The following is a 17972-nucleotide window of genomic DNA, read 5'->3' as shown; positions in this document are numbered from 1 at the left end:
TGATAAACATGAATATGTGGGTAAAATTACTTTATTTGGTCACTTGTCATTCGACCTCTGTGAATGTATGAAGTGGCTCCACTTCCTTGATGCTGTGTAGGAGGATCGAATTAGATCAACCTAGCCTGCTTCAAACAAAAGCTTTATTTCACACTATGTGATTGGTGACTACAAAAAATACCTAGGCTATCTCTGAACCGCCCTCTTGTTTACTTCTTCTCTCTGCTCCTTGCTGCACAATAAATGTAAAAGCTGAAGGTGTTTCTGACAGCGACTTTGTTAAAGAAAGGTGTTAAAAACCTTAGCCTTTTTGCTTGTCCAATTTCTTCCACATATAACATTGATATTTGGTCTTGCTGTGAGACATAACCTGCCAATTTTTCTGGTGGCATTTCTTCTTTTGTAAGGGCTGACGGAAAGGAGACTATTGGGGTTACTACGTTATTGAAAATGACTTGCCATTTTAGTGGTGAAATCATTATTGCCAATACTCTACAATAAAAGAGATAATTTAGCAACGTGTTAAGGTAAGCTTTTCAAGGCTGTTAGTTCTTCCAAGCCATTCGCCCTGAGAGGCAGCAGTTTAAAATACAAAACACTTTCAGGTATAGTTGATCCAGACTCCATCACAAAGTATATTGCAGTTACTGTGGTTAATAACTAGAATGTGTTTGTAGGGAGAGAAAAACTCAGCACATTCTTACATATACACAGGAAAAGCAAAAGAGAGATGGATTCATGTGCTATATTTTTTTATCAAGGTGAAAACAAACATGCTAACATATAGACCCTAACATACTAGTGCTATTGTAAAGGGGCCATATAAAGAAAGCAATTACTCTAACCATTTTATGGAAAACATGGCAAAATGGTAGAGGAAGGAAGAACAAAACCAAGAATTGGGTGCAAGCAAGAAACAAGTTATGACCTTGGATTTCTGAAAAGCATAAGATAAACAAAATAGGAGCCAATACGGAAGTTTGAAGAGATGAGATTTGATTTTGTAGACTGTTTTATTTTAAAATGATGTACATATGTGAAATATGTGAATGAGGGAGCTAAACACCCTGAAAGTATCAGATCCTGCTTGATCTTGGAAGCAAAGCAGGGCCAGATTTAGTTAGTACTTGAATGGGTTATCATCAGAGAACAATAGGTACAGTAGGCTACATTTCAGAGGAAAGAACTGGCAAAAACACCTTTGAGTATTCCTTCCCTAAGAAAACCCTATGAAATCCATGAGTTGCCATAAGTTGAGACACTTGAAGAGACACATATATACATGTGCTTATGTGATGGCATCTGAGAAAGAAAGAGATTGAGAAAGACAAAAGCTCCATTCTTTGTATCTTAGGTTTGAGAACAAGGAGCGATGTGAACAAATGCTTGTGGGTGGGAGCGCACATGTGTGTGGGGTGGGGTGGGTGGGGGTGGGGAGAGGCAGAAGTTCTCCAGTAGATTCCACAGTTGTCCGCTGAAGAGTTGCCAAGAAGAGATGGACAAATAAAGGAGAAGTCAGATGAAAAAGCAGCCTTTGATTTTGAAGGAAACCTCAGGGACAAGAAAATCTATCACTATAAGAAACACAGAAAAGAAAAAGGGGGAATGTAGGTCTTTGGTTAGGACAATAAGATTCAATAAAAAGGCAGACTTTCAGAGGACCCCAATATGTAAGTCGATTAACTCAGCTGGTTACAATTGTCAGTTGGAAATAAAAGACGAGAGATCTGGCACTCTGGAGATTAAAAATATGCATAGCAAGAACATACACACACACACACACACACACACAAACTGGAATGGTAAGCATTTTAAAAAATGCACCAAATCCCTAAAGATTTGTATTTTAATGGAAACTAAGCTAATTCACAATTCCTGCCCTAGTATGCAGATCAGAAAACTGACAGCTATTGGACTGCACATTTGACTGATGATGTGATACAGTCCTCTGCTCAACAGTTGCAGATAATAGGGAAAGTTATATACAAAACGTATTAGAGAAAGAATCATATAAATACAACTATGCTGAAGAGAATGGTTTACAAAAATATATTCGGGAAAATACGCATGCTAAGAAAATTATGTGCAAGAATAAAAGCATATTTTATTATGTACAAGGACAAAAGTATTATTTGTATTATTCTAAATTGGATTAAAGGATAAGGGGTGTGGGTGCATGAGAAACAGACAAGGATCAGAAATTGACTCTGTGCACCATCTCTAGCTGTACTATTGGTGTGTATCTGTGTCCAGATTAATGACAGTGTGTCCAGATCAGCTATCTGCATTCCTCCAGGCTGTGTATTCTGAATTGCTGGCTGTGAGCTTTGAACTTGCCATTGATTACATCTTGGCAAAAGCTGTAAATAAAGTCAAACAATTCAACTCATGGATGGACACTGAGGCATCAACAGAGCACTGACATTTGTGGATTATATGGTTTTAAGACAAACAAGAGTCCTATCGAGGCAAGCAGATTCTCCTCTTGCTGTGTATCTTTAGAAGAAGACACTACAAAGCAAGACAATCTATGAGAGCAGCAGATGGAGACAGCCAGACCGTGGACAGAACTAAACACAGAACAAAGCTCTGGTTGCTGCATATGAAAGAACTGGCGATGTTTAAGCTCGCCTACTGATGGCAACATGAGTATCACTAGAATACATATTTCTCCTGCAAGTGTAATTTCACGAAATATTCTATTGATATTGGTTGTTTCTGTACCAGTAAATTGATTACTGGTAGAAAGAGGAAAGTTACAGCATCAGTAACTTTGAACTCCGTTTGTTTGTTTTCTTACCATGTGAAGGTGTCTGGTTTGCAGTGCTTAGTATCAGGTGGTTATAATTTTGTTCTTGGACATCTGAAATTCAATGAAAAAGAAATTCCCTTTTAGGAACAGCTCACCAAGGCACTACAGACCTGCAGGTAATAATTACAACACACATTATTCATGGGAAACCGCGGCATGATTAAGGAGAAGAAAATGCTTAACAAAGAAGAAGTGTCTTTCATGTTGCTCTCTTCAAATTTCAATCACAAGAAAAACATGTTAATGAAAAACAACACCCGTTGTGCTGAGGTCCCAAACTGGATATTCAGCAAAGCAAGAAGCACATTCAAAGCAAAAGCAAACCATGACATATATTTTGGCAGCCAGCTTGTAATAAGGAAGCTGTCTTGGGCTTCTATAACTCACAGAGCAGACATTGAAAAGCACTATTAATGTGGTTAGATGTAAGTAGGACACTTGTGTGTTAATGAAGGAGCAGGGCTGCTGGCCCTGCTTCTGGTGCGGTGTCTAGGCCAGTCCTATCCACTGGACAGGGGGAGTGTGTCCCTGCTGGTTCTGCTGAACCTCTCAGCGGCCTTCGATACCGTCGATCACGGTATCCTTCTGGGACGCCTCACGGGAATGGGACTTGGAGGTACTGTTCTGCAGTGGCTCCACTCATTCCTGGAGGGTCGGTCCCAGATGGTGTCATTGGGGGACGCCTGCTTGGCCCCACAACCGTTGACTTGTGGGGTCCCACAGGGGTCAGTACTGCCCCCATGTTGTTTAACATCTACATGAAGCCATTGGGAGAGATCATCCGGAGTTTCGGGGTGCGGTGTCATCTGTGCGCAGATGATGTCCAGCTCTGTCACTCCTTCTCACCTGTCACTAAGGAGGCTGTTCAGGTCCTGAACCGGTGTCTGGCCGCTGTGTCGGACTGGATGAGGGCTAACAAATTGAAACTGAATCCAGACAAGACAGAGGTCCTCCTGGTCAGTCGAAGGGCCGAACAGGAAATAGGGTTTCAGCCTGTGTTGGATGGGGTCGCACTCCCCCTGAAGACACAGGTTCGCAGTCTGGGGGTTCTCCTGGACTCATCGCTGAGCCTGGAGCCTCAGGTTTCAGCGATGGCCGGGAGAGCCTTCGCACAACTCTGCCTTGTGCGCCAGCTGCGCCCGTTCCTTGGGAGGTCTGACTTGGCCACGGTGGTCCACGCTCTGGTTACAGCTCGTTTGGATTACTGCAACGCGCTCTACGTGGGGCTGCCTTTGAAGACGGCCCGGAAGCTCCAGCTAGTACAATGGGCGGCAGCCAGATTAATAACTGGGGCGGCTTACAGGGAGCGTACTACCCCCCTACTAAGCCAGCTCCACTGGCTGCCAATATGCTACCGAGCCGAATTCAAAGTGCTGGTTTTGACCTACAAAGCCCTAAACGATTCTGGTCCAATTTACCTGTCCGAACGCATCTCCTCCTATGAGCCCACGAGAACCTTAAGATCATCCGGGGAGGCCCTGCTCTCGATCCCACCGGCCTCACAAGCACGGCTGGTGGGGACGAGAGACAGGGCCTTCTCGGTGGTGGCTCCTCGGCTGTGGAACTCCCTCCCCAGTGACATCCGGCAGGCTCCATCCCTTTTGGGGTTCAGGAAGAAGCTGAAGACCTGGCTATGTGCGCAAGCGTTTAATGAATGAACTCAGTTAGCACTGACATGGATCGGATTAAGGCTTTTGCACAAGGTCTGATGGATGATTGGTATATATATTTGGTGTTGCATTGTTTTAAATTTTTATATATTGTATTTTACTATGTTATTTAATTATTTTAACTGTTTTATTCTTATTTTATTGTATTATGATGTACTGGTAGTGATTCTACCAGTTGTGTAAGCCGCCCTGAGTCCCCTCGGGGAGAAGGGCAGGGTAGAAATATTGGAAATAAATAAATAAATAAATAAATATGTGGATCTCCCTCGGAGGAAGGGACCTTTCTGTGGAAGTAGCTCCTACGCCATGGTGGATGGGGTTAGTCCAGGCCAGGGATTAGTCTGCAAAAGACTTTTTTCATTCATTGAGTGAGCGCTCAACACATGTGCAACATTATCATTTCACTATTATAGCCAGTTGTTTTCAGGGATGAAACTCATTGGTAGATGGATGTATTATGGCACCACAATAAGATGCTTATGTTCAATGGCCACCTGTGACAGTCTGTTGGTGAGCAGTGGCTATCAGACACCTTGTGTGGTCTTCTTTAAGTTAACATTTAGCTCTTTTGTCATTTTTATACTATTGATCCAAAAGCTATGTGACTTGCGGCATCAAAATGGCTCACTGTGTGGTAAGCTAAACTCCATTCATTCCAGAGAAATTAAGTTGCTTTTTGGAGGTGGGAGGACAAATGTTGGGATGTGGGCATCTAAATGAGACTTGTTGCAGTGGTAGAAGCTGTAGCAGTGATTTGCTAGTTAGGCAGATGTGGCCTTAAGCATTTCCAAGAGGAAATGCTGCCAATGCTGCTATAAAATGTGTGCTGCTGCAGCACATACAATTTGAAGGAGTGAATGAGTCTTTATCCCCTTCCATCCTTGGTGTAAATTGCAGCCTGAACCACATGGGAGAAAGTTGACATGAACAGTAAGCCAAAACCAATAGCTGGAATTCTACTGGTTTAATACTTTGGCATAGCTTTAAAGTATGTTGGTGGATATACTTGTACATGTGCATATAAGGATATGCAGTGCCCCCTTTCACAAGCAATTCCCCTTTGTCCACAGCACAATGAACCAAATATTGGTTGCTATCAGGCACAACTCTGTCTGAAACAGCTATTGGGGATGCCATCACTGCTGCTGGCATTCCGTACTTCTCGGCCTTTCACACAAAGATATTATTCCCTACTAGCACCGAACATGCTAGCAGGGCATAATTTTAATGCAGGCAAAGATGAAAGTGGAAAGCCATTCATTTAGGATGATTTTTTCTCCACAGTGCTCATGTATTTCCACCAGCTTCTCAGCAGAGGGAACTGCAAAATACAGCCTGATTTGCCTCCATTTATATAGAGGCAAAGGATTTTTCCCTATCTGAAAAGCTGAGATTTATCCAGAGCTGTAAACAATTTTTTAACTTGAAATATAAGGTAAGAGGATGGCAGCTGCTAGTATTATGCCTTATCTTGTATCTGCATAAGTTTGCAGAGGAGCTGTAGCTAAGCAAGTGCACTTACTTGGGCTGAATCACTGCCACTGATTGTATTATCTGACTGCGGAGTCTCATGCTCTGCTTTTAATACACCAACTTCTTGGCTCCAGACAGGATTAAACTGCCCATGGGGAAATATTTCTATGCTGGTGAGCCAGATACTATAGCACATTTCAGATGTTATCTTTCAGATTGATGCTGACTAACTATATGTACTTATAAAGTCACCAAGAAAAGGGAAAGAAGGTAGAGTTTTAAAATAATATTCAGTACGAAGAAGTCACTGTACAGATAAGCTAAGCATGATCACAGTACAGTGGAGCTTTGACTTAAGAGAATCCCAACTTAAGAGCATTTTGAGTTGCTCAGCCCAGGTTCTGCTTTGACATAAGAGCTGCATTTTGAGTTAAAAGCTAACATCAGAGGGAGCATTAGCACGAGAGTACAGGGCTTTAGGGCCTCTAGGGAGCAGCCTCCATGCCTTCGTGCCTCATGCTCTTGTCTGCTTTGTTAGTTTATTTTCTGCTTTTCTCTTGCTCGCTTTGGGTTAGTTGATTTTGTGTGATTTTTATTCCTGGTATGTTTGGCTTCATGGAGAGCGAGAGAGCGAGAGCGAGAGCGAGAGAGAGAGAGAGAGAGAGAGCAAGAGAGGGCAGGAGGCTGGAATGAGTACAGTATGAAGAAAAGGTTGCTTCTGCCTCTTCACTTAGTGATTGGGCTTCTTTGCCACAAATGTGTGCTTCTACCATTGAGCCTGAACTTTGTGTTTTTACCATTTTAAAGTTTATCTTTCTTTTTATTATTGTTCCATGTGAACGTACAGATTTTGCCTTGCTATTAGACTATACATCACAAATTTTGTTGCCTCAAATGTGGTTTCTTGCTACGACTTTGTGCTTCTACCATTTTAAAGTTGATCTTTCTTTTTTATTGTTCCATGTAAATATGCGTTTATATATTATTTATTATTTATAAAGTACATTTTCTTATTTTAAAATATGTAACAAAAATGGGGTGGGGGCTGAAATGGTGTAATAGCATTTCAATGGGAAATTTGCTTTGAGATAGGAGTATTTTAGTTAAGAGCTTGCTCACTGAATGAATTGAACTCTTAAGTCAAGGTATCACTGTATTTGGTTTCCCCTTGCGCTGCTTCCTCTTTTAAGGAACAAATAGGCTAAGACTCTCTTATGATTGAAATTATCCCACTAACTGCAGTGTCAGTTAGGTTTAAACTCCTTTTTTTTGCCTGAATCACTTCTGATTTATCAAGTTGTGAGAAAGCAGGATGTGTGAAAAACAACATTCACTTTGACTAGAGTTGGGTCATATGTTCAACAAAGCAGATGGGAAAACAAAGGCGAGTGATTTGCCCTACTGTTTCTGATGGAACATAATATGTGGGGGTCTTGATTTCCTTCAGCATGACAATCTCTAGGGTTCACAGATCTTTCAGTGGGGAAGATCCAAAAGTCCCTGTCCATGCTTCTTTACTGGAATTAGATGAGCAACTTGTTTGAAACACTCCTGTGTCCTGTTGAAACATATTAGCAAGCTCATGGAACAGGTGTATTAAACATCACTAGTTCTAACTTCCCTGGCTCTGCAATTGGTATGTCTGTGTGAAAAGACTGTGTCTAGGACTCCAATATCAAAATTGCACCTTTTAGAACTGTGAAAGGAGCAACTTGGATGTTTTATGGAACTGTGATGTTATAAAAAAAGAGAAAAGAGAGAGAAAAATATTGCTATATACTTGACGTAAAATGTCATATCAAAGCTCTCAAAATTCAAATCTCAATCTCACATTTCTTAAATATTAAAGTGCACTCATTAATGTTGTTTGGTGCATGGAAAATGAGATCAGTGATAGCCTTACATTTTTTCCTTAAAAAAAAAAAGACGAATACTAACACCCTTTCCTCTTGTTAGTAGCTAACTCTTTGTTAGCCAGAATGGTTGCTGAACCTGTCACAGTATCTCATCTCTGGCTAGTTCTGTGCCATTATTTAAACTGCTTTACTTACACTACAGCACAGCATTTATTAGTGAACCTGCCTTTGAAAAGCACATTATGCCAAACTCACACTGCTCTATTAGAACAATATTATAGGCTTATTTTTTAGAAAAGAGCAGAATGTTTTTAGGACCCTTTCTTCCCAGTAGAATTTGAATTGCAAAGTATTGTTTATTATTATTTTGGGGGCAGTGACTGTCACCCCCCCCCCATAAATCCAGAGGCAATGCTAGGTCTTAGAACACTTGTAGGGCACATAATGGTTGATTGACTCTGGCAGCATCCAATTACTGCCACCATTATGGTTGCCAGAACTTAAATTTAGCTCTGATACATGAGGAAGAAAGAAACACAGCACTAGTGGTGCTCATATTTACTCCCCGCAAAACTAATGGATTCTCTTTCCTGGGAAGAATTTGATTAAATGTCCCTCTCAGACCCCAATCTCTTTTGATATCAGAACAATCCTACAAGGCTATTAATGATTGTCAGTTTGAAAAAGGAACCATTATATGTTTTAACTATGTTGTACCCCACTTTGAGTTGCAAGAAAAGATGGATAATAAATCATCATCATCATCCCCTGAATTTAAGAAGAAACATATATCTGCAAGCAATATCAAATACCTTAAAAGAGCTAGAAACTCTGACAAGAAATGGATATTATCAAATTCTAAACAAACAAATTGGACCAATATTTCATGCCATTTAGTTTCAAACAAAACTCTTCCAAATTTGCAGTTCCATCAGAAAACTGTTTTAACTCATTGCTTCTTGCTAATGAAGAGCAGACATTCCCTGAGTTTAAGATCGGCAGGGTGAATGAAAATCTCCCTAAATAGTAATTTATATGCGTTTATTACAAAAAGGAAATTGTTAGATTTGTTTGGATGGTCACTTTGATTAGGTGATAATATTTTCCCTGAATTTTTGTTGCTTGTATCTATTGTTGTTGTGCACCTTCAAGTGGTGTTTGACTAAAGTGAACCCTAAAGTGGGCTATTCTTCAAAGCCACCTCATCATACGGGGCTAAATTGGGTGGTATGTGCTGATTTAGCTCCAGTCAGGGCCGTAGCCAGAGGGGGGATTTAAAAAACACCCCTGAAGTATGTCAGGTTAAAACAAACCCCTGTTTGCTTATAAATCGGTTAACCATTTAAAATTCATGAGTAAACCAGATTTCGGGGGGAGAGGGTTGAACCCTTTGGGGGGGGGGTCAGAACCCTTAACCCCCCCCCCCCCCCCCCCCGGCTACAGCCCTGTCCCTGGTCACTTACCGAGCCAGTCGGCTCCCATCACGTGACGCCATGCCAGCTCCGTGGGTGAAGGAGGGCGGAGCTGGTGCATACCGCTGACAGGACAGCACGGGAGGGCTTCTGTGTTGCCTTGCAATGCATGGGGGAAAGCTGCATGCACCATGCATACTCATGCTTCCCCATCTGATTGCCTTCGGTTGGAGCCAGGTGATACAGGGTGTGGGACACTGGATCACCCACGCCCCTCTATGAAGTGGAGCAACCTCCGTGGCCGTCTGACTAAGTTGATGAATCCAGTAGAGGTTCCCACGTTCTGCCTCTCAGGCTGTGGAAGTATGACTTGCCCAGGCCACACAGTGGGGTTCCGTGGCTGAGTGGGGATTCAAAGTCTAGTTTCTAGGATTATTATCCAATGCTCAAACCACTACATCATTCTGGCTCTCTAATTTTCAGCAAAATTAGAATCCTGTTTGTGGTGACAAAAGGACATTAACTTTTACTTCCGTGCCCAGGCAGTATCTTGAAGGCCATCAAATCTCAACTCGGCTTAATATAGCTACCAGTTGTTTGAAGTGCCTCTTTCAAAAGGCATCCTTTAAATTCATCAGACGTCCAGCTATTCCCACATTGCTGCACTCTCTGCATTTTTGTTTAACTACTGACCCCTCTGCAGCACTTCAACAGTACCAATAGCAATAAAGCATGTTTAAAAAACTGATGTCAGATCCTTCTGCCTCTTCTTGGATTTAATGAGATAATTTTGTTAATGGAAGTGTGCTGGCTTGATGCCGGCCAGGGAACGACAAAGCTGTTGTGGAGTCCTATAGCTGATATGCCAGGCTCACATCTGTCTTTGGGGAACTCCATTAAGGAAACAAAAGATTAACAGGGCTCTTGGTTCTCCAGAGATAATAAAAATAATTCCCTGGATGCAGTTGGAAGAGATAGTGAGGCAGGAGGGAAGAATGGGGATGCTGTCATTCAGAGCTGTCATCATTGAGAACCAAGATGTGCAGAACATACCATGCTCCTTCAATGCTACAAATCTTTTCCACAGTAAAACATCCAGAGGTTGGGTTGGCAGACTTGGGGGGTGCATCTACATTGTAGAATTAATGCAGTTCAATACTACTTTAACTGCCATGGTTCAATGCTATAGAATCCTGGGAGTTATAGTTTGATGAAGCATCAGCACATTTTAGCAGAGAAGGCTTTGTAAAAATGTATCTCCCATGACCCCTTGGTATTGAGCAATGGCAGTCACAGTGGTATCAAACTACATTAATTCCACAGTGAAGATGCACCCTTGCTTTGTTACTTTCAAGAAGCTGTTGCAGGTTTACAGTGGAAGACTATCTCTGCTATGCAAAGGACTGACATAAAGCAACCCAACAGTTTGTATTACTAATAATAATAATAAACAGCCTTCTGCTTTGTCACACATCTTTCTGTGGTCTTGACAAGAGCCCTGGAATATACTAAATTTGTAAAACCATAACTAAGAATATGTAAGGTAAGGTGATGCTTAACATCAGATATAGGAATCAGGCATACTCAAGATGTTGTAAAGACTCCAACTTCAAGTCTGCCTCATCTTGGGTTATGCTAGCTAGGGCCGCTGGGATTTGCAGCCCAACATTTGGAGGGTAACATGATTCCTTCCTCTGCCTCATATCCTTTCTCCTTCCCCACATTTGGAGATTATTCAATATTAACAGGGACTGGATTTGCTTTAAAATGTGGGAAACAACAGGTTGTCAGTAGCACTTGGGATAGGATTGTTATACTGTCTCTGCCTACTCTGTTTCGTTTTGCTTTGTTTTTAACAGAAGCTGGAAAGCCTAAGGCATTTTTTTTGCCATGGCCCATGGGGACAATCTGAGATTGCTTTATGCTTGGATGTAAATCATCTAATTTTGTTTTTCCGAGATACTGAAAAACACCTTCAAAATGAAGGAGCCAAGAGACAGAAGAACATTGTATTGTGATGGAACAGAGAGGATCAGAAACGTAGGTGAAAATAACTAATGCTTCTCTATAGAGGGAAAGAAGCCAACACATAAGTAGCCTCAGGACAGTGTGTACCACTGACAAATCTCATCAGGTGTCTAGTATTATGCTAAACAAATGGGGTTTAACAGCTAGGACTCCATTCCCACATACACTCTGCCTGCTTTGCCAGGACTTTTGTCCCCATCTTCTTGACTACTTTCCCCACAACCTACCCGCTCTCTCATCATGAGCCACCAGCTAGTATATGGTGTTGAAGAAACTCTGAGGATTAAATTTCTTAAAGTAATATGGTAATCTCTTTACTCCTCTGCATCCAGTTCATGTAACTTTACATGAGTCACCATAGTCTAGCCCTTTTGTATGCCAAAACTTTTCCTTGCCAAGTGCCTGTGCCACTTCCACCCCCTAAAAGGAGCATGCTTCAATACTGAGATCCACCAAAATCCTCAAGGAAGAGCCAGGTATGTTGCAGGTGTGTTGCAATGCTCCCAGCAGCATGTAACATGAGACCTTTTATCTATCAACTCAGAGCATTTTGACAAATATTGCTAGATCTGAAGATGCCAGACAGGCTTTCATCCCCACTCTTGACAGCACAAGATCTTTTTAGATGCTGATGTATTGATCTGAACTTTGAAAGGTTGAGACTGGCAGTTCTAATTTGCAACATAAATCACTCACTGAACTTCCCAATTCCAGATTGTAGACTCCTGGTAATTGATGAAGAAAACTAAATAGCCCCCTGATGGCTCCTCATTTTGCTTTCTGCTGAAGGGTATATTCCCTAGAAATCACCCTTATCATCATTCCAGGTTACTTTACCACCTCTCTTTTCAGACTCCCTGTGGACCTACCATGTTCTCTAGAGAATATGCCGCCCTCAGCTTCAGTGACTTCTTTCATTTTGATAGCTAAACTGAAATGAAGTGGATGTATTCTGTGCCCGCACAGAAAAAAATAGCAAGTGTCATTTTCTACAGAGAAAGGTCTGTATATTTTATGCTCTAATAAAGCCAGCCAGAACCGAAAGCTGGAATATTTGCAGTTGTCAAATATGCCACAAATGAATGATGCATCTAAAGGCCAAATGGTAGTTTCAGTTGATTTTGTGGAATGTTTGTTGAGGAAATTAATTGCTAGGGAAAAACAAGGAAGGAGGCATACAAAAAGAAATCTATTTGTATCAAAATTTAACTTTTGTTTTGCTGATACTCTCTCTGGACACCCCTCTCCTCCAGGCCATTTTCTATCTTTCTTTTATCATACGAAATTTACAGAGTAAGCAGAGTTCGAAGGAACAGAACAATGCTTAGCACTGACTAATGAGAAAGAGCTTTCTGACAGTTGTTAATGCACACAAAAGAGCAACACATGTGCAAAAGAGACACTAATCTGGTTTCCCCAGCTTAATCCACAAGCAGCTTTTCTGATCAGTCACTGGGATAGAAGATAGGATGGAGAACTGAATTCAGAGATCATTTTAAATATAGATTGCATGTCCATAGATATTGTTTCACATTCAGATGTACATTCACAATATACTGAACTGGTCCCACTGAAATGAATGTACAGTGTTCCCTCACTTATTGTGGGGGTTACGTTCCAGGACCACCTGCAATAAGTGAAAATCCGTGAAGTAGGGACACTATATTTATTTTAATATTTATACATTATTTTAGTTGTTATATGCTATTTTAAGTCTTTATCAACCAATCGTGTGTTGATAAATTGCCTCCTTCTCCTCCCGTTGCTGCTTGGGCTCCTTTTCTCTCCCTTCAGCTTCTCCTTCCTCCCTTCCTTAGGCTGTAAATTGTAATTTTTCATGATCTATAATATTCTTTTAGAGTTTATTGAAAAACCGCAAAACAGCAAATCCAAGAAAAGCAAACCGCAAATTAGTGAGGGAACTGTCACGACCCAGGCTGCAGAGCACCAATAACCATACACAGAGGCCAGAATCTATCTAATATCTTTATTAAGGAAATATATAAAGTTAGTAAAAGCAAGTGTATGAAATAGTTCAGAAGTAGACCTTTCAGGAAAGGTCAAAATTAGTCCCAAGAAACAATGTCCAATATGAAATATTAAGGTCCAAAGTTGTAATCCAATAACCGAAACACTCACTTTGCCAGGCAAAGTGAGGGGAGATGACAAGGTCCTTTAGTCCATGAACTTGAGCAAGGCTAGGAAATAACTTGAAACAAGGCTTGATACAAGGCAACAAGGCACGGGGAGCGAGAACAAGATCCGTGGAATTACTTGGCAAAATCCGGAAGACAAGGCAAGGCTGAGTCCTGGAAAACAAGGCAAGGTCCGTGGAGGTAAACAAGGCTGGAAACGGGAACGAAGGCTTGGAAACGGAGCGAAGGCTTGGAATCAGGAACAAGGCTTGAAACAGGAACGAGGCTTGGAAACGGAGCGCGCTGTCCACACACAACTTACTCCAGTAGCTGACGAATTGACTCCGCAAGATGCCTTTGTGGGTAAAACACCTAAATAGGGTCTAGTTTTCCCACCAAAGAGCAGTTCTCTGGGGAACTAGAAACGAAAGCTAATCTCTGAGTCCAGATGCATGACTCCTTAAGGTTTCCCATGGAAAGCAGGCTTAATCAGCTGAATTCTTAGCAGCTATCCTAGCACTCCTACGAGAGGCCGCTTGAACTGCTCTCTGATGTTTACAAAACTCGTGGCGAGAAAACACAGGAGATTTAGACTCAGGGCTTGTTTGACAGATTTCTGGAAGACAAATCTCTTGCAGGTGCAAGGTTCCCAAATCTGGCTGGGAAGGTTCCAATTCTGACTGAGACGGTGAAAAACCCAAGTTCTCCTCTTCATCTGGGACTGCAGTGCCATGAACGGGACTACATGGCCCATGACTCATCACACTATCCCCCTCCTCAAGCCCCCTCTCAAACCGGGACTCTCTCCCCGAGGCGCGAGGCCGCGGCTTGGCGGGATAGGTCTGATGGAAGCAGCGGGTTAGATCAGGAGCATGGACTGTGGAAGCGTCTTCCCAAGAGCGTTCCTCGGGGCCAAAACCCACCCAGTCAATGAGATATTGTAGGCGGCGGCGGTGAAAGCGAGAATCCAAAATGTCCTCAACCTCGAACTCCTCCTCCCCATTCATCAAAACAGGAGGGGGGGCCGGTCGGTCTGTATCTGGGCACACACCATCCGCCGGAAGGAGCAGGGAGCGGTGGAACACTGGATGAATGCGCATTGAACGCGGAAGTTGGAGTTTGAAAGTCACGGGGTTAAGTTGCGCCACCACTGGATAGGGGCCAATGAAACGGGCATCTAACTTCCGGCAAGGGCGATGGGAGGGCAAAAAGCGGGTGGACAGAAGAACCCGGTCTCCTACCTTGATTTCGGGGCCCGGCTGGCGATGTTTGTCCGCGTGACGTTTATAGTCCTCCTTGGCTTGGTTTAATTGCTGGAGCAAGAGTTGTTGCACCGCTGTGAGTTCCTGCAGCCAGTCCTCTGCTGCGGGAACTTCTGAGGTTTCAATGACAGGGGGAAAGAAACGTGGATGGAAGCCATAGTTTGCAAAGAACGGCGTTTCTTTAGTAGAAGCCTGGACCCCATTGTTGTAGGCAAACTCTGACAGCGATAACAGGGAAGCCCAATTGTCTTGCTGGTAGTTCACATAACAGCGAAGGTATTGTTCCAAAGTGGCATTGGTGCGCTCAGTTTGCCCATCTGTTTGGGGATGATGAGCCGAAGATAAACGAGAGTCTATGCCCAATAGTTTTTGTAGTGCTTTCCAGAAACGAGAGGTGAATTGGGACCCACGGTCTGTGACCAAACTCTTGGGCAATCCATGCAATCTGAAAACATGTTGGAGGAATAGATCTGCAGTTTCTTTGGCCGTGGGAAGGCCATCACAGGGAATGAAATGGGCTAACTTGGTGAAAAGGTCCACCACCACTAGGATCGTGGTGAATCCACAGGAAGGTGGTAGATCAGTGATAAAATCCGCAGAGATTATTTCCCATGGGCGGGATGGGGTAGGGAGGGGATGCAGAAGCCCTGAGGGCTTTTCTCTTCTTGTCTTGGAGCGCTGGCATACTGGGCAGGTGTTGACATATTTTTCCACATCCTTGCGGATCTTGGGCCACCAGAAATCTCTTAGGATCAAATGCATGGTTTTAAATAGCCCGAAATGCCCTGCTGGCTTGCAATCATGACACAGACGAAGTGTTTTTTCCCTGCCCGGTCCTGGGGGGATGTAAACATGATTTCTATAGCAAAGTAGCCCATCCTTAAGCGAAAAGGGAAAGCGTAGTCCTTGGCGAAGTTGGTCCTGTGCCCAGGCGTCTGCTTGCTGACTAGCCCTGATTTCCTGAGCACAAAGGGGTCCTGGAGTAGGGGAAGTTGATTCAATGGGAGTGGATTTGGTGTTTCCCACTGTGAGCGTGGCAAAGTTCTCGGGTTGTAGCAGCTGGGACTCAAAGGTCTCCTTGCGCCCTGCAGCGTATTCCGGTTTCCGTGACAGAGCATCTGCTTGCTTGGTCTGGGCTGGGGTTACATAATGAATTTGAAAGTTAAAACGTTCAAAGAATAAAGCCCAGCGTTGTTGCCTTTGATTTAGCTTGCGGGCAGTTCTTAGATGCTCTAGATTTCGATGATCAGTATGGACTTCAATGGAAAATTTGGCCCCTTCTAGCCAATGTCTCCAAGTTTCAAAGGCTGCCTTTATGGCCAATAGCTCCTTTTCCCAAATGGTGTAATTTCTCTCTGGCGCGGTCAATTGACGGGAATAAAAGGCACAAGGATGAAGATGGTCTCCCACTGGTTGTAGGAGTACAGCCCCAATTGCCACATCGGAGGCGTCCGCCTGCACAACAAAAGGGGTTTCAGGATCTGGATGCTGAAGGATTGGCTGGGACGTGAATAATTTCTTTAGTTGCTGGAACCCTTTCTCTGCTTGATCTGTCCAGCGGAAAGGCTGTTTCCCACGGATGCAACTGGTGATTGGGTCAGACCAGCGGGCAAAGTCTGGAATGAACTTGCGGTAGTAGTTCGCGAACCCCAAGAATCGTTGCACCTCTTTCTTGTTGGTTGGCGCCCGCCATTCCAATACTGCTGAAACCTTAGCCGGGTCCATGGAGAGCCCTAGTGGTGAGACGCGGTACCCCAGGAAATCTACCTCTTGTAGATCAAAAGCGCATTTTTCCAGCTTGGCATAAAGTCCATGATCCCGCAATCGTTGTAACACCATTCTGACGTGGTTCTCATGCTCTGATTGTGATCTAGAAAACATCAAAAAATCGTCCAGGTAGATGATCAAGAACCGATCTAGATAATCCTGAAAGATGTCATTGACAAAATGCTGGAACGTTGCGGGAGCTCCACATAATCCATAATTCATAACTCGGGACTCGAATAATCCGAATTTAGTCTGGAAGGCGGTCTTCCACTCGTCCCCTTCTCTGATGCGAACTAGATTATAAGCCCCCCGAAGATCCAGCTTGGTGTAGACCTTGGCTCCCCGAAGTCGGTCTAGTAGGTCCGAGATCAAGGGCAGGGGATAGCTGTTCCGCTTAGTGATATTGTTCAATGCTCTATAGTCCACCACCAAGCGTAAGTCCCCTGATTTCTTTTTCACAAACATCACTGGGGAAGCGGCTGGGGATTGAGAGGGTCTGATGAATCCCTTGCGAAGGTTTGACTCTAGGAACTCCCTGAGAGCTTCTTGCTCCGGTTCAGTCAGGGAGTAGAGATGTCCTCGCGGGATCGGGGCCCCCTCCACCAAGTCAATGGCACAGTCATAAGGTCTATGTGGGGGTAATCTCTCGGCTTCTTTTTCATTGAATACATCCCAATATTCTGAGTACTTCTTGGGCAAGGTGATAATGGGTTCAGTGTCTGTGGCATGGCAGACCTTGGCTACAAGGCAATGGTTTTGGCAATATTTTGAAGCAAACTGCAGTTCTCTGTTGGACCAGGAGATGCTTGGGTCGTGAAGTGTCAGCCATGGAATTCCCAAAATTACAGGGAAATGGGGAACCTCGGTAACAAAGAAGGAAATCTCTTCCATATGTTCCCTTATCCACATTCTGGTGGGTTCCGACCACTGGCTTACGGGACCCGTCTTGAGGGGGCGGCCATCGATGGCTTGCACCACACGGGCATTCTTGAAGTCATGGTATTGTAATCCCAGAGAGTCGGCATACTCTCTATCAATGAAATTGTTTGTAGCTCCTGAGTCTATCATGGCATGGACCATGACTGGCCCCTTTTTTGCTGACCACAAGGTGACCACTAGAAGAAATAGGACCCCGGTTGGCGGCTCTTGAGTGGGTTTTTTGACCGGGTTGGCGAGCCTCTCTACGCCCGGTCGCTGGCTTCCCCCGCCGGCTGTGCGCCAGCCGCCTCAGACGTCTTCGTCTCCGTGGAGGACGCCGCCGCCAGACGGGCGGGGGGCTTCCCTTTGGCTGGGCACTCTCTGGCGAAGTGGCCCCCGTTTCCGCAGTACCAACAGAGATTTAGGCGTTGGCGGCGGGCCTTCTCGGCGGCATCTAACCTGGGACGCACATTGCCCAACTGCATCGGCACCTCCTCGCTCCCCCTGGGGTATGGGGCTGGTGGTGGGGGTCTCCATACTGGACGCGGCTGGACGCTGGTGGGAGCGGGAGGTTTCACCCCAGCTCTACCGCTCTGGCCTCGGACCCATTGTTTTCTGTTGGCAAGCATGACTTCAGCT

The 17972-nt window shown here is 43.9% G+C and overlaps 1 protein-coding gene across 7 annotated transcripts in view; it reads right to left on the bottom strand.

Moving 5' to 3' along the window:
* shisa6 (shisa family member 6) overlaps positions 1 to 17972 on the bottom strand; it is a 418823-nt gene that overhangs the window by 41672 nt on the left and 359179 nt on the right. For 4 of the 7 annotated variants that reach the window (XM_062974005.1, XM_062974006.1, XM_062974003.1 and 1 more), the window contains exon 5: positions 2801 to 2863. The exons of the other annotated variants lie outside the window; for them this stretch is intronic. In XM_062974005.1, coding sequence (XP_062830075.1) covers positions 2801 to 2863 — 63 coding nt within the window. The remainder of the gene's footprint in view (positions 1 to 2800; positions 2864 to 17972) is intronic. 7 annotated transcript variants of the gene reach the window in all.

Source organism: Anolis carolinensis, chromosome 2 (assembly GCF_035594765.1).
Source record: "Anolis carolinensis isolate JA03-04 chromosome 2, rAnoCar3.1.pri, whole genome shotgun sequence".
Lineage (NCBI taxonomy): Eukaryota > Metazoa > Chordata > Lepidosauria > Squamata > Dactyloidae > Anolis > Anolis carolinensis.
The sequence above is the reverse complement of the archived record's forward strand: the minus strand, read 5'-3'. Positions and strand labels throughout refer to the sequence as shown.